This window comes from Nannospalax galili, unplaced genomic scaffold (genome assembly GCF_000622305.1).
Source record: "Nannospalax galili isolate Female #2095 unplaced genomic scaffold, S.galili_v1.0 scaffold525, whole genome shotgun sequence".
Lineage (NCBI taxonomy): Eukaryota > Metazoa > Chordata > Mammalia > Rodentia > Spalacidae > Nannospalax > Nannospalax galili.
In genome coordinates this window covers 133,030-146,859 of record NW_008353937.1, presented here as the reverse complement: position 1 = coordinate 146,859, position 13,830 = coordinate 133,030, and the positions used below count along the sequence as shown (strand labels likewise).

At 51.1% G+C, this 13,830-nt stretch overlaps 1 protein-coding gene across 1 annotated transcript in view; it reads right to left on the bottom strand.

Moving 5' to 3' along the window:
* LOC103748432 (cytochrome P450 11B2, mitochondrial-like) overlaps window positions 1–12,063 on the bottom strand; it is a 28,620-nt gene extending 16,557 nt beyond the window's left edge. The window contains exons 1-9 of the mRNA XM_008851077.1: window positions 11,825–12,063; window positions 11,401–11,556; window positions 9,325–9,524; window positions 9,009–9,212; window positions 8,600–8,754; window positions 7,038–7,204; window positions 6,609–6,687; window positions 6,332–6,520; window positions 5,972–6,076 (exon numbers count right to left, since the gene is read on the bottom strand). Of these exons, the coding sequence (XP_008849299.1) occupies window positions 5,972–6,076; window positions 6,332–6,520; window positions 6,609–6,687; window positions 7,038–7,204; window positions 8,600–8,754; window positions 9,009–9,212; window positions 9,325–9,524; window positions 11,401–11,556; window positions 11,825–12,063 (1,494 nt within the window). The remainder of the gene's footprint in view (window positions 1–5,971; window positions 6,077–6,331; window positions 6,521–6,608; window positions 6,688–7,037; window positions 7,205–8,599; window positions 8,755–9,008; window positions 9,213–9,324; window positions 9,525–11,400; window positions 11,557–11,824) is intronic.
* Between the last annotated feature and the right edge of the window lie 1,767 nt (window positions 12,064–13,830).

Below are 13,830 nucleotides of genomic sequence, written 5' to 3'. Positions count from 1 at the left end.
GCCAGTGCTCTTAACTGCTGAGCCATCTCGCCAGCCCCCTGTAACTTTTTTTTCTTTAGCAGCTATCATTTACTGGATTGAGATTAGTATTGTACTCTATTTTTAAGGGAAACTTTAATCATCCACTAACTATCTGAGTTGATTTTCTAGCAAGTGGATTGGTTCTTTTAGTATTTAATACCATGCAAGTGTAGTATCACCTGGATTGGGTTCAAGTGTATGGCTATAAAACAAAGGCAAACTCCTGCCCACTGGCTTCAAGCCATGATTCAGGCTCTATCAGTATTTATTGTGATCATCTTGAGAAACTGGTAAACTAGAGCTAGGAAATTACCTTACAAGACTACACTACCGCTCTATGATGGCAGGGATCATGCCTGGCTTTTTCATTGCTGTCTCCCACACTCCAGTATGGTGCCTAGAACCCTACAGATATTTAATGCATATTTAATGGATGAATTTATTTTTCTATACTATCAAGAGCTTATCTACCTCCTGTTTCCTTATCTTAAATTCTTTCTACTCTTAAACATTTTATGTTTTGAAAAATGAATTGCACAGGAAAAAGATTTTCATATAATTGAGATAGAAAAATGCTTGCCAAAATGAGAAAACTGCCAGGTATGGTAGTGTACATCTGTAATTCCAGTGTTCAGGAGGCTGAAGCAGAAGGATTGCTGTGAATTTGAGGCCAGCCTGGTCTACCTAATGAGTTCTAGGCCAGCTGGGGCTACAGGGAGACCCTGTCTCAAAAAAAAACAAAACAAAACAAAACAAAAAAAAACACTAGCTTCGTTGCAGATAGACTGCAAAACTTTTAAAAAAAAAAAAAAAAAAAAAAAAAAAAAAAAAAAAAAAAAGAAAAGAAAAAAAAAAGACTCAATAAGGACAAATCCCCTAGGTGTCTTGCTTTTATTTATTTCTTTGTTTCAATATATTATTATTAATTATTATGTCACATAACTACTATCATATATCACTCTTTCAAAATGTCATACATGCATACAATGTATTTTCATCATATCCGTCACTCTCCCTTCAACTCTCCTGGACCCCCCCCCCAAATCCCCATCCTAATTTCATGCCCTTCCTCTTCTTTTCTTTTAGAAGCCCCTGTCATGTACATAGATGTGGGGCTAACCACTGGAGCATGGGCAACCCTACCAGTGGTCACACCCCCAAAGAAAAATGGTTCTCCCTCCCCCCGCAGCTGTCCACTACCAACAGCTCCTTGGTTGGGGTGGGCGCTTGGGAGCCTCTCTCCCACCAGGCTGAAACTTTTTAAATTTATTTTGTTTTTTATGTGTATGAATGTTATGCCTGCATGTAAGTGCACACATGTTGTGCAGTACCTGCAGAGGACAGAAAAGGGCATCAGATCCCCTGGAACTGGAATTATGGATTGTTAGATGCCATGTGGGTGCTGGGATTTGAACCCGGGTCTTCTGTAAGAGCAGCCAGTGCTCTTAACCAATAAACCATCTCCTCTGCCCCCAGGCTAGAATTTTGAATGACTTGATCTTGTGCAGCTGTGTGAGTTCACAAGCGCAGTGGCTGTGTCATGTCCAGAAGACAGCATTTCACACTCCTCCCCATCCTCTGGCCCTTACATTCTTTCTACCCCCTCTTTCTTTATGTTCCCTGGGCCTTGGGGTGGGGGAGGCTTGATATAGATGTCCCATTTAGGGATGAACATTCAGCAGTCATTTATTCTCCACTCTTTGACCAGTTATTAACCACTCTGCATTAATGGCTACCCTCTGTAAAAAAAAGCTTCTCTGACCACAGCTGAGAGCAACACAAATCTATGGATAGAAACATAACTATTCAGAAAGCACTGTGAAAACTAGCCAGCAAGGAGCTTGCTGAGGAAGGACATCTACCCACAGAATTGGTGATCATCTTCACTCTAGTATCCTGGCCCCTCACAGCATTTACCACTGACTTCTCCACTGCCTAAGAGCTGTCCCCTTCCGCGTGAAGAACTCCTGGAATCTCATGTCCGTGACCACCATCTAGAAGGTCACAAGAATTTCCAAGGCAATTCTTCTTCTCTTTGACTCACCAACATGACTGACAGAAACAAAGGCACAGAGCTCATTTCTCAAAATACCCAGTGTTCAGGGCTCTCAAAGGACACTCATCAGAGTTCTGCTGTCCCTCAGCAGAGAACTCCACCCTCACATGCTGCCCTTGCAAAGCCAGATCTGCTGAGTCCTCGCTGAACTCCTAACTTGTCTCGGGCCTTTGCCTCTCTTTACTCAAGACCAGCTGAGGAGCTGGGGGGATGGCTCCGTTGGTAAAGTTCCTGACACACAAGTGTAAGGACCTGAGTTCTGATCCTCAGCATCCCCATAAAAAAGATGGCTGTGATTATGTGCATCTGTGACCTTCTCACAGGAGGGTTGAGGTGGGGTAGAAACAGGAGGACCCCTGAATTTGTTGTTGGCCAGCTAGCACAGCTAACCAGCAAGCTAGGCTTTAGTGAGAGGCTGGTTCAAAGAACAAGGTATAGAGCAATAAAGACAGATCTGACATTGACTGCTGGCTTCCGTGTGTGTGCGCATGCACACACACACACACACACACACACACACAAATCAAGGCCACTTGACTGACCCTCACCTCCCACAAACTTAACTCTTACTTCTTTGCCTAAGTGTATGTTATATATATATATATATATATATATATATATATATATACATTTCACATGTGTGTAGTACCCTCAGAAGCCAGAAGAAGGAACTGAATCCCTTGGAACTGGAGTTGCAGACTGCTCTGAGCCACCTGATGTGGGCACTGGGAACAGAATCCAGGTCTTCTGCAAGAGCACCAACCACTCTTAACCATTGAGCCGACTCTCGAGCCCCAACTTTCCCTTTCTTACAAATTGAGGGGCATATGAACCACCTCCATGTATACAAGGACTTGCCTTATGAGGCTTTCTCATCATAACACACTTTGGATCCTATCTCCACCCCATGAGACAGTGGAGAATCTATATCCTCCTGAGATCCACAATCATAGATTGCCCGATGGACCAGGCATTTCCTCATCGTACTGGGACTCCTTGAAGATGAATTTTTTCCCATTGGAACATGTAATAAGCAAACGAACAGCAACCCACTAAATGGAATGCGGAGGACATGGCAAGTCTTGCCACCAAGTTTGGATACTGCAGTCCTACTCAAACACCCCCACAGTCAAACCCTTGCAGTTGCAAGGACAGTGGGGTCACACTGACCCTTAAATGCAACAATAAGCAAGCTTGCAAACGCCAAAACAAGCCGTTGTTAGTCATTTTCTTAACAGATGTACAGAGACCCTGACAGTAAGGGGCTTTCTGATTATTGTTATTTCAGTGTATTACCAAGAAAGACAGGATATTGTTTAGGTTATTTTCCCTTGCGTGGGCAAGAAACACAGCTGATGTGTCAGGGTGGCAATATTCCTCTCCGTGGTCAGCTAGTTCTAAAAGGAAAACAAACTTCTGGCGGGGGGCAGGTGACTTACTGGAACTAAGTTCAGACCTTCAGCTGGCTGCTTCTCTGATTTTTAAAGTCTAACGTGGCTACTTTGTACAAAATGGAGTTGCTCTAGTCCTTACAATAGCAATCATGTCCACTCAAGTATCTTCTTAAAAAACAAGACCCCAGGGGCCTGTGCTGCAACCCTGTGGAGCCACCAGACCACCCACCTCTGTGCCCAACATCTTGTTCAAGAAGCGGAACACTGTAGCCACGTGGATCTGGGACGTGCAGTGTGATACGTTCTAGGCTCTGGCGATGGTTGCCTGTCTTAGATGCCAAGCTTAAAACAAACAAGAGGATTGTGCTGTGGTCTGGGAAGAGTGTAATCACTCTTCCCACAACTGCTGTATGTCCTTGTGAGTAAAACCAAACAATCAAGGCCTCTCTGCCAGCGGAACTGGTGGTCCAGAGAATCAGCAAAAGAGAAGGTGGTAGACTGCTTGCCTTCCCGTGCTGTGAGGGGCTGTCAGCCTTTGTGCTGGCTGCTTAGTGGATCCTATTGGTTTGCTCTCACCACGATGACAGAGGACTTCAACCTGCTGCTGCTCTGACACAGCTTATTCTTCAGAGCAGAGGAGAGGCGTGTGCGCGAAGGAGCTGACAGCGCAGGACTTTCCCGCTGCTTTCCAAGGCCTGCAGAAGGCAGACTTCTCTGAGTCATCCCTGGGAGCCTGTCCCGAGGGTCTGTGGCCTGAATCTTCTTGTGAGGTTCTCTGTGGGGTTGGATTAGGTCACACCCAGTGACCTCATTTCACATAACCTAACTCCTTAAAGACTCTGTCTCACAGACCCTGGACCACAATTCCAGCAAGGCCTCCTCATCTCTCACTCCCACCTTGGCCCCAGTCCTGACCAATGCAAGTGTCCCTATGTTTACATGCCTGTTCTAATTCACCAGATCACATGGGACAGCTCCATTGACAGCCCGCTTTGACTTAAGACACTGAGTCAGCACTCACTCTCTCTCTACATATATATGTACATTTCTTGTTCTTTCCCTCTTTTCACCCACATCTACCCATTTGTGGGGTGTGTATGTGTGTGTGTGTGTGTGTGTGTGTGTGTGTGTGTGTGTGATAGCAATCATGTCCACTCAAGTATCTTCTTAAAAAACAAGACCCCAGGGGCCTGTGCTGCAACCCTGTGGAGCCACCAGACCACCCACCTCTGTGCCCAACATCTTGTTCAAGAAGCGGAACACTGTAGCCACGTGGATCTGGGACGTGCAGTGTGATACGTTCTAGGCTCTGGCGATGGTTGCCTGTCTTAGATGCCAAGCTTAAAACAAACAAGAGGATTGTGCTGTGGTCTGGGAAGAGTGTAATCACTCTTCCCACAACTGCTGTATGTCCTTGTGAGTAAAACCAAACAATCAAGGCCTCTCTGCCAGCGGAACTGGTGGTCCAGAGAATCAGCAAAAGAGAAGGTGGTAGACTGCTTGCCTTCCCGTGCTGTGAGGGGCTGTCAGCCTTTGTGCTGGCTGCTTAGTGGATCCTATTGGTTTGCTCTCACCACGATGACAGAGGACTTCAACCTGCTGCTGCTCTGACACAGCTTATTCTTCAGAGCAGAGGAGAGGCGTGTGCGCGAAGGAGCTGACAGCGCAGGACTTTCCCGCTGCTTTCCAAGGCCTGCAGAAGGCAGACTTCTCTGAGTCATCCCTGGGAGCCTGTCCCGAGGGTCTGTGGCCTGAATCTTCTTGTGAGGTTCTCTGTGGGGTTGGATTAGGTCACACCCAGTGACCTCATTTCACATAACCTAACTCCTTAAAGACTCTGTCTCACAGACCCTGGACCACAATTCCAGCAAGGCCTCCTCATCTCTCACTCCCACCTTGGCCCCAGTCCTGACCAATGCAAGTGTCCCTATGTTTACATGCCTGTTCTAATTCACCAGATCACATGGGACAGCTCCATTGACAGCCCGCTTTGACTTAAGACACTGAGTCAGCACTCACTCTCTCTCTACATATATATGTACATTTCTTGTTCTTTCCCTCTTTTCACCCACATCTACCCATTTGTGGGGTGTGTATGTGTGTGTGTGTGTGTGTGTGTGTGTGTGTGTGTGTGTGCGTGTGTGCATGTGTGTGAAAATTTGCCAGTTCTGTGCTTAATGCCATAAGAATGGAAACACAGTGCGGTCATATTTAAGTGTTTATTCTGAGACCTTGGAGGACCACGTTAGGAGCCTGGGGTGACTGTTGGGAAAGATGCTAACGTTGCCTCAGCAGAGACTGCCTGTTGCCACCAGGGTCCTCTGGATCCCTTCCCTGGCCAACCCAGAAGGCCGTCAGCTGTGCCACTCGGGCAGGGGTTGCAGGATGACAGTACGGCCCCAGAAATCGTGCCCTTGGCAAAGAAGAATGACCTGAGGTCAGGGGAGAGGTAGGCTGGTGGCGGGGCTGGGACCTGAGCAAAGAGGTGTGACTAGCCGACAGGCCGGAAAGTGAGGAGGGGATAAGAGCTGGGCAACAAAACAAAGCGGTAGACCATCCGCACGTCCTCTTGCCTCAGTGTCTCCACCTGGAAGGATCTCAGCACCTGGAACAGAAGCAGGGCTCCATCTGGCATCCTCAGCAGGGCAGGGCGCTGGCCCAGCTCCTGAGCAGGGGCTGCATGCTGCCACCATGCTGCAGGGAGGACCCTCCCGTGGTGCTCTGCAAACACCAGCATGCTCTAGAAAGGACTCGGGGCACAGGAAGCACAGATAGACTCAAGTCCCGTTCTATTGGCCCTAACACTGCGTTTGGAGGCCCTGCTGCGTCGGTCTCACAGACCCCACCGTGAGCTGCTCACGTGGTGCAGCAGAAGCAGCATCTCCACCTCTGCCAGGCGCCGCCCCAGGCACTGCCGCACCCCAAAGCCAAAGGCCAGGTGCTGGAAAGATCTCCTCCTGTCCAGCCAGCGCTGGGGGCTGTAGCGCTCGGGCCTCGGGAACACTGCAGGGTTTCGGCCCATCGAGTACAGATTAAACAGGACCAATGTCTGTGGGCAGATGATGACAAGGGAAAGGTCAGGAACCCCTCGGGTGATGCAGAGCAGAGGTGATGGTGGGTGTGTGGTTCTCACTCACCCCGGCAGGGATGTGGTAGTTCTGGAGCACCAAGTCTGAGCTTAGAACTCTCTCTACAGTGCTTCCCACGGGATAGAGCCTGGGGTGGGAAGCCAACAGGGAGGGGCCTCAGCGCCGACAGGACTCCTGTCCACATCTCCACCTGCCTCCTCAGGCCCCCAGGACACAGGCTGCCTTGGTCACGAGAGGGTGGTTCCCAGCACTGCTGAGCTCAGCCAACCTCCCCGTGCTGAGCCCAGGCAGGAAGGACGAGTCAGGATGGCCACAGGACATTGAGGGGCATCCCGGAGGAAGGGCACTTCCCGGCCAGGGGAAGAAGGGCTGAGGGACAGTGCCTTCCTGGCAGAGGGGCTCCCCATCCCATGGCTGGCCTCAGGCACCAGAAATCAGAGTGGTCAGGACAGCCAGGCAGGGGCAGCCAGCACTTACCTCAAAGTCTCTTTGAGGGCACCCCGCAGCAGGGGCAAGTCCGAGATGACCCTCCGAGGATTCGCAGAGATGCTGGCCTCAGCTGCCAGGCTCTCCTGCCGCAGGGCCCGCTGCACGTCCGGGTTCCGAGCCAGCTCAAAGAGGGTCATTAGCAAGGGCATAGCTGTCTGCAGCAGCAGTGGAGCAAGGATCAGACATGGGCCCCGACCCTCCCCAAAGGGCACCCCAGCCCTGAAGGTGCCCCTCTGTGGGAGAAGTGCATGGCCAGAGCAGGGTGGGGCCCAGGGAGTCCTGACCCCCAGGTCGTAGCATTAGCCTGATCCCTTGTCCTCAGTCCTGAAGGGAAAGTCCAAGACGTCCCAGTCCTGGCCACCACCTCAGCACCTTCAGGGTCTGATGCTCACAGCCTGCTCTGGTGGCTATTGGGGGAGACCCTCAGCTTCACTCAAGGACACTCAGAGCTGCCTCCACCTGCCCCAGTGTCTGATTAACATTGGCTGTCCATACCCCCTACGTGGAATGGGTCCCAGATCTCCTCCTTCTGCTGCCCCATGAACCAACCCTGGGTGAGCCTTGAGCCTCTGTCTCCAGAATGCCTCTTTCCATGGCCCAGCGCTCTAGTGTCTGGTGTCACAGAAACAGCCCCTCAGGTCCCTCCTGGATGCCACTGGGCTGCCCCTGTGCTCTACTGTGCATGCTGACCTACTGTTCTGCTGGGTGCTTGGCATTAGACCTGCTGCAGAGCTCTTCCTGGTCTGGCCTTGACCCCTGTTGGCTTCATCTGCCTCCATGGCCCCTGCCTCAGGCAGTCAGATGCCTCCCCAGGCCTTGGGGTGCTACATACACAGGGCTCTGCCCTCCCAGGCTCCCCTCTCATGGCCTCTCTTATCCCTCACTGTTCCTGCACCTTCAGCTGAAGGTCTCCCCAACCCCAGAAGTCCCCGGCATGGTCCTCATCCTCTCTCAATGCTCCCTCCTGGCTCAGATCATCCTGACCTTGGCTCTTACCCTTTCTCCTCCAGGGCTGGAGGCCTCTGCTCCTCAGGCAGCAGCCCCACCAGAGCAGCCCCTCGGAGAATGTCTGTTCTACGGGGAGGTGGCCTGTATACGGCTGAGCTGCTATCTGCTAGCTCCTGTACCAGCAGGAGCCCTGGGTGCCTGGCTTTCCCTAAGACTTGCCTTTTCTTGCATCTGCCTCAAAGCTCACGCTGACCTGGGAGGCCTGTTGCACAGGCTGCTCTTACTACTATGGGCCGCTCCCTGTCCTTCCAGGATCTCGAGCATGCTCAAGGTGTCAAGCTGCTGTGCAGCAGGCTTTATCCATTCTGATTTGTGCCAGTCCAAAACATGAATGCCTAGGCCTTTGACTAAAAACGCTCTCTCCCTCAAGCTAGAATCCCCTTTTGCCTCTGCATAGAGATTTCCTTGGCCTCACAGCTGAGGGCCAAGCTGAGAGAACAGGACTGTAGGGCCCAGGCTAGGAAGGGACTGTGAGTGGCAATGCTTTGATGGACACTGCCAGGGAGTTGGGGGAGGGCTTCATGCTCCACAGGGGACCAGACCGTGTCTATACTCCCAACAGTGAGTTCCAAAGAGTTGGCCTTGATGGATTCCAGTGGCAGGGCACCCTCTGACAGCAGCTCAGACAGGATACTGCAGTTCTGCCGTGTGTGGCCCTGTGCCATATCTCGATACACGCTTTCCATGTGTTTTGAGACTGTAGAGAAGGAGAAAACTCTTGGGTCATGCTGCTGGGAAGCACCCCTTGTCAGTCCTGGCCGCCATGTCCCCACGTCTCAGTCTCTCCCTGCTTGTGTTCCGTCATTGCTGGGTCACCCATTCCCACACTCACAGCCAATCACTGGAAGGAACTTAAGCAGCCATAGCCCTCAGAAGCAAAGAAAAGTGAATGGGAATCAGGTGGCCACTGTGCTCCTGACCCATGGCTCTACCAGGGTCCTCGGCCCTCACCATACTCAGTAATGTCATCCCAGGCCTCAAAGTGCTCCTTCCACACTTGGGTGCTTGTCCAGCTGGTCAGACTCCTGGGCAGGAACATGAGCTGTGAGGTGGACTTGAACATGGACTTCAAGGCATGGATGAACTTCAGGCTACCAGGACTTATGTCATGGCCAAGGAGGCCCAGCCGCTCTCCAAAAAGAGCAAAGTTGCTGGCTGCAAGACAATGGTACCCTGAGCCGAGGCGTCTCTGGTCTCAAGGCTGCCTCCCCCCCCTTCCCCACGGCACCCTCTGAGTGCTTCGGTCTGGGTCCTTCTGACTGCACACCTTCTATGGTATAGTTGAAGATGCTGGGCTGAATGTCCAAGGTGAGGCTCCCACGGGCGTTCTGCAGCACCTTCTTCTTTAGGGCCTCTGAGAAGTCCCTTGCCACTGTGTCCACCATGGGGACAAACTTTTCAACAGCCTTTGGTGACAGCACCTTTGGGTTCAGCCTCAGTCGGTTGAAATGCCATTCAGGCCCGTTTCTGCAGGGCAGAGAGCAGAGCTACAGAGACCTCCCAGAAAAGGCCTGGCCCAGGCCTGTGCCCATCTTCCTGCCTCCCCGAGGGATGGGGAGAGGGTATGTTGGGCTCAGAGGCCACACCCCTTCTTCCAGAGCAGCCTACACATGCTGGACTAAAGTCGCAGTGTTCTGGGTGCTATAGGCATGCCACAAGTGTAGTAAGCCTGGCACATCCATGCCTGGGGAGGAAGGGTATTCTCTTATCAAGCCCAGTGCACCTGATGCACGCCATGCCCCCAAGGGAAAATCCCTTGCTTGGTTGAGCCCAACTTCCCTGCCTATCCTTCGTGATCTGTTGTGTCTGAGGCAGTAGGGTCTGCCTGTCTCAGTAAAGGGACCCCATGTTCCTCAGAGAGGGAGCCACCCCCAGAGGACCACTCACAATATCCACAAACTATAGCCAGGGGCACAGGGTGCTCCGTGGAGACTCTCCAGTGAATGATGGGCTGGGGTTTGCACACTGAGCCACACAAGCAGAACATCTATCCCTTTCTATGCTAAAGCCTGCAACCATTGACTGTGATCACACCACACGTGCATGTGGAAGGCACTAAATCCCTGAGAAGCAAACAGGGCACCTAGGGATCATAAAGATGGCAGACTTCTTTCTTCTTGGTCCGAGACAAAGGCCTGCCCCCACCTCATCCACAGGCTTCCCTTTTCCAGTCAGCTAGTCAAACCACATAAGACCAAGGCCAGACATGGACACCTCTTCATTTGAAGCCATAAACTGATCAGCCTTTCCTTCTCTGTTAAGTTGATCAACTAGGGGAGAAGAAAGCACTAAACCCCTTAAACACAGGTCCTGGGGGTCAGGGGCTTTGAATTTTGGTTTCTCCATTTGCAGAGAGCTTTATTTCTCTATATAAGTGTGTGCATGTGTGGTGAAAATGAACCCAACCTTACCCATAGACTGATAACATGGCCACAGTACACCCACACCTGTGCTCACAGAGGACCAGAAAAACACATGCACTAAGAACTACATCCATGTGTCCATGAACCTAAGACACATCCATGCACACAGATGCAAACACATACTGCAGGTAACTTATATGTATATCTATACACATTCACATGGCCACACATTCCAATACTCACATAATTGTACATACAACAGCCATGCACACAGATGCAAGACATGTCTGCCCACACCTCCTCACAGTTCTACCGTACTACCTGTTGAACATTTCTTCTCTCCAGATACCTTTGGTCAAGATCCCCAAGGGACCCTTTTCTCTAAACCATTACTGAGAAAATTATACTCTTACGTGGACCGGGGATTCTGACCTCCCTTGTCACCCCCCTTCCCAGTGGGATCCCTTTGTATCTCATCTACACAAATACCATGAGTCCCTGCTTCTGTCTCCAGGTGTGCCCCAGCCACTGGAAGGAACCCTTCCCAGCATAGCTACCACACTCTGTTTGCTTGTGGACCTACAGCAAACCTCCTGCCTGCCTCCATCCTCAGGAATGTCTGCCCAAATCTCTAAGGGCCTAGGCACCCCTAGGAAAGGGCTATTGTTTGCCTGTGGTCCTCAGGTCATCAGGCTGTGGCACATGCTGGCTGTGGCCCTGAACCAGTGACTCCCCTTCCAGGGCCAGTTTGGAACCTATAGGAAGGAGAGTGACCCCCAGGGAAGGGCAGTCCAGAGCAGGTGCTCAGGACTAGGCGCATGCCTCAGCCACTTCCCTCCTCCCCAGGCCCAGGCCCTCCAAGACACAGTTCCCATCCATGCCTAGCAGTGACCTGGCTCCATACCCCCTCCCAGCAGGTTCTGCATCCTGTGTCCAGGCCACCAATCCTCCCTCCCCCACTATTCCCAATGTCTCCTCACAGCAGGAACAGGCCTAGCTTCAGTCTGCGGTGCTCCCGGTGGACCACCCAGGGCTCCACTGGCAATCGGCAGGGATGTACACTATCCACCTGGTACAGCCTCTCAGCATCCTCTGGCAGCATCACAGACACTGTCTGTGTTCTTCCCGTGTTATACCTGTGGGGTGATGCACAAAGCCAGGGAGGGCTCTCCTGCTGTCTGCCTGGCTCCTCTCCTCTTCAGCTCTCCTACACTCTGTCCTCTCAATGAGTGGTGCTTCTCTCTGTCCATGTGGACGTTGCCCATAGCCAGTGAGTCAGGCCCATCACCCATCATGCTCCCTCCCCATCTTCCTAAGGATGCAGTGCCTGGGCCCAGTGGTGAATGGCAACCAGCAGGACAGAAAGCTCTGGCTGGACTCAGCATGGGCTAGGAAGGCCTTTACCTGAAAATGGGCCCCAGGTCCTGGAAGGCCTGGTGCATCTCCAGGTGCAGGTTCTCATAGCCCTGATCCTTCCAGATCTGCAGCATCTTCAGCCACTTGTTGGTGCTGTACTGAGGTATGGCTTCGAAGGGCAGCACCATCTTGGGGGCCGGTGCTGCGGTGGTACCCAGTGCCCTCGTCCTGTGCAGCCATTGCCAGCCTCCAGCCAGCCACACATCCGTCTTCACCCTGAGTGCCATTGGGATGTTCCCTCCTCCTCTGCTCAGCTCATGGCCTTTTATCTTGCCTGAGGACCTGCGCTGGCTGATTGATAGTGTCACTGCAGGACTCGACCCTGGACTTGCCCTAGAAATCTGTTCAGTGTTGACGGCCCCTGCTGGAAAGAGGGAAAGGAGATGGCCTGCTGCCTGGTCCCATTTCAGAAAGTCCTGCTGGTCAGTAGGAGCTGAGGGCAGGTGCAGGGTCTGCATGGGCAGCTGAAGAATTTCCAGTGGTGTGCAGAGTCCTCGTCCTCCAGCCCTGGTTGAGAGTGGTTTGAGGGTCGCTTCCTGCCTTATTGTGGAGCCTTGGATTATTCACCACCCCACCCTGAAGATCTACAGCCAGCCACGGAGGCTGGGCTTGTATTAACTGTGCTGATTCACATTCCTGCATTTAATTTTACAGTATCCCCTTTTTTATTAAATTTTTTAATTTTATGTGTATGAGTGTTTTGCCTGCATGTATGTAAGTGTACCATGTGATACACTGGCCTGTGATGACCAGAATTAGATCTCTTGGAAATGGAATTATGGAAATTTGTGATCTGCCATGTGGGTACTGGGAACTGGACATAGGTCCTCTGCAACAGCTGCTCTAACCAATTAACTATCTCTCCAGACCCTCTTTTGTTTCTTTTGAAATTGAGAAATAAAAATTAAATATATTCTTTCTGCCCTCTCTTCTGAAATGGTCCCTGAGCTGTGAATAGGAGACTGATCACTCCTGGGTGAGGGAGAGTAGCCTTACTTACGATCTCCAGCTAGGCTGACTAGACTCCAGTGGATGAATTTGCACTGAAGGACATGTGGATACAAATGCTTGACTGGTTAGGACTTAACATGTCTAGCGGAATACATGAGGCCCAGTAGGGGGTTGGGGTAGGGGGTGTGGACGGGGGTGTCTAAATTTGATTAAGAACTGTTGTATGAAATGTACAAAAGCTCAGTGAAAATTTTTTAGAAAGCATATGCCCCCTCCCCCAATTCAATATACTTGTCATGGAGCCGGGAACGGCTCAGTCAGTAATGTATTTGCTGCATAGGCATCCGAACTATGTTCACACCCCCTCAACCACGTAATAGGTACATTGGCGTGAGACTGTATTCCTCACTCGGAAGGGGGGACGGGCAGATCCCCAGGGCTTGTTAGCCAATAAATCTAGCTGAATGGGAGAGCTCCAGGTTCAGTAAGAGACCCTGTCCACAGTATGAACACACATGTAGCCCATGTACATATTTGTGTGTTTATGTTGTTTGTGTGTTTATCATGGAGAACAGGATTTCAAAGACATGTACAGACAGTGTTACAGCTAAGCTGAGTTGAATAACATGTTGTGATTTGGATGTAGGGTATCCCACATAGGCTTCTGTCTGTGCTTGAGCTCTTTGTCCCAGCCTGATGGTGCTGTTTTGGGAGGACTGTGGAACCTTTCAGAGAGGATGCCTAACTGAAGGAGATGGATCTCTGGGGAGAAGGGCTCTGAGTTTTGGAATCCAGTCTCACCTCCTGTCACATCTCTGCCTCCTGTTTTGTTTAGCTTAATTTTACGTGTATGAGTTGTTGTACCCCATCCACCGGACCCCAGAAAGACCACCGAGGACCCAACACACCAAAATGCAAAAGCAAAGGTTTATGGTTTATTCGGGCTTAAGCTCGGGCTCTCAGACCTCACCAACTCAATGGATCCGTGTTGAGAGCCCAGAGTAAGGGAGAGTGGAGCCTTTTATAGGTTTTAGACAAAAGGG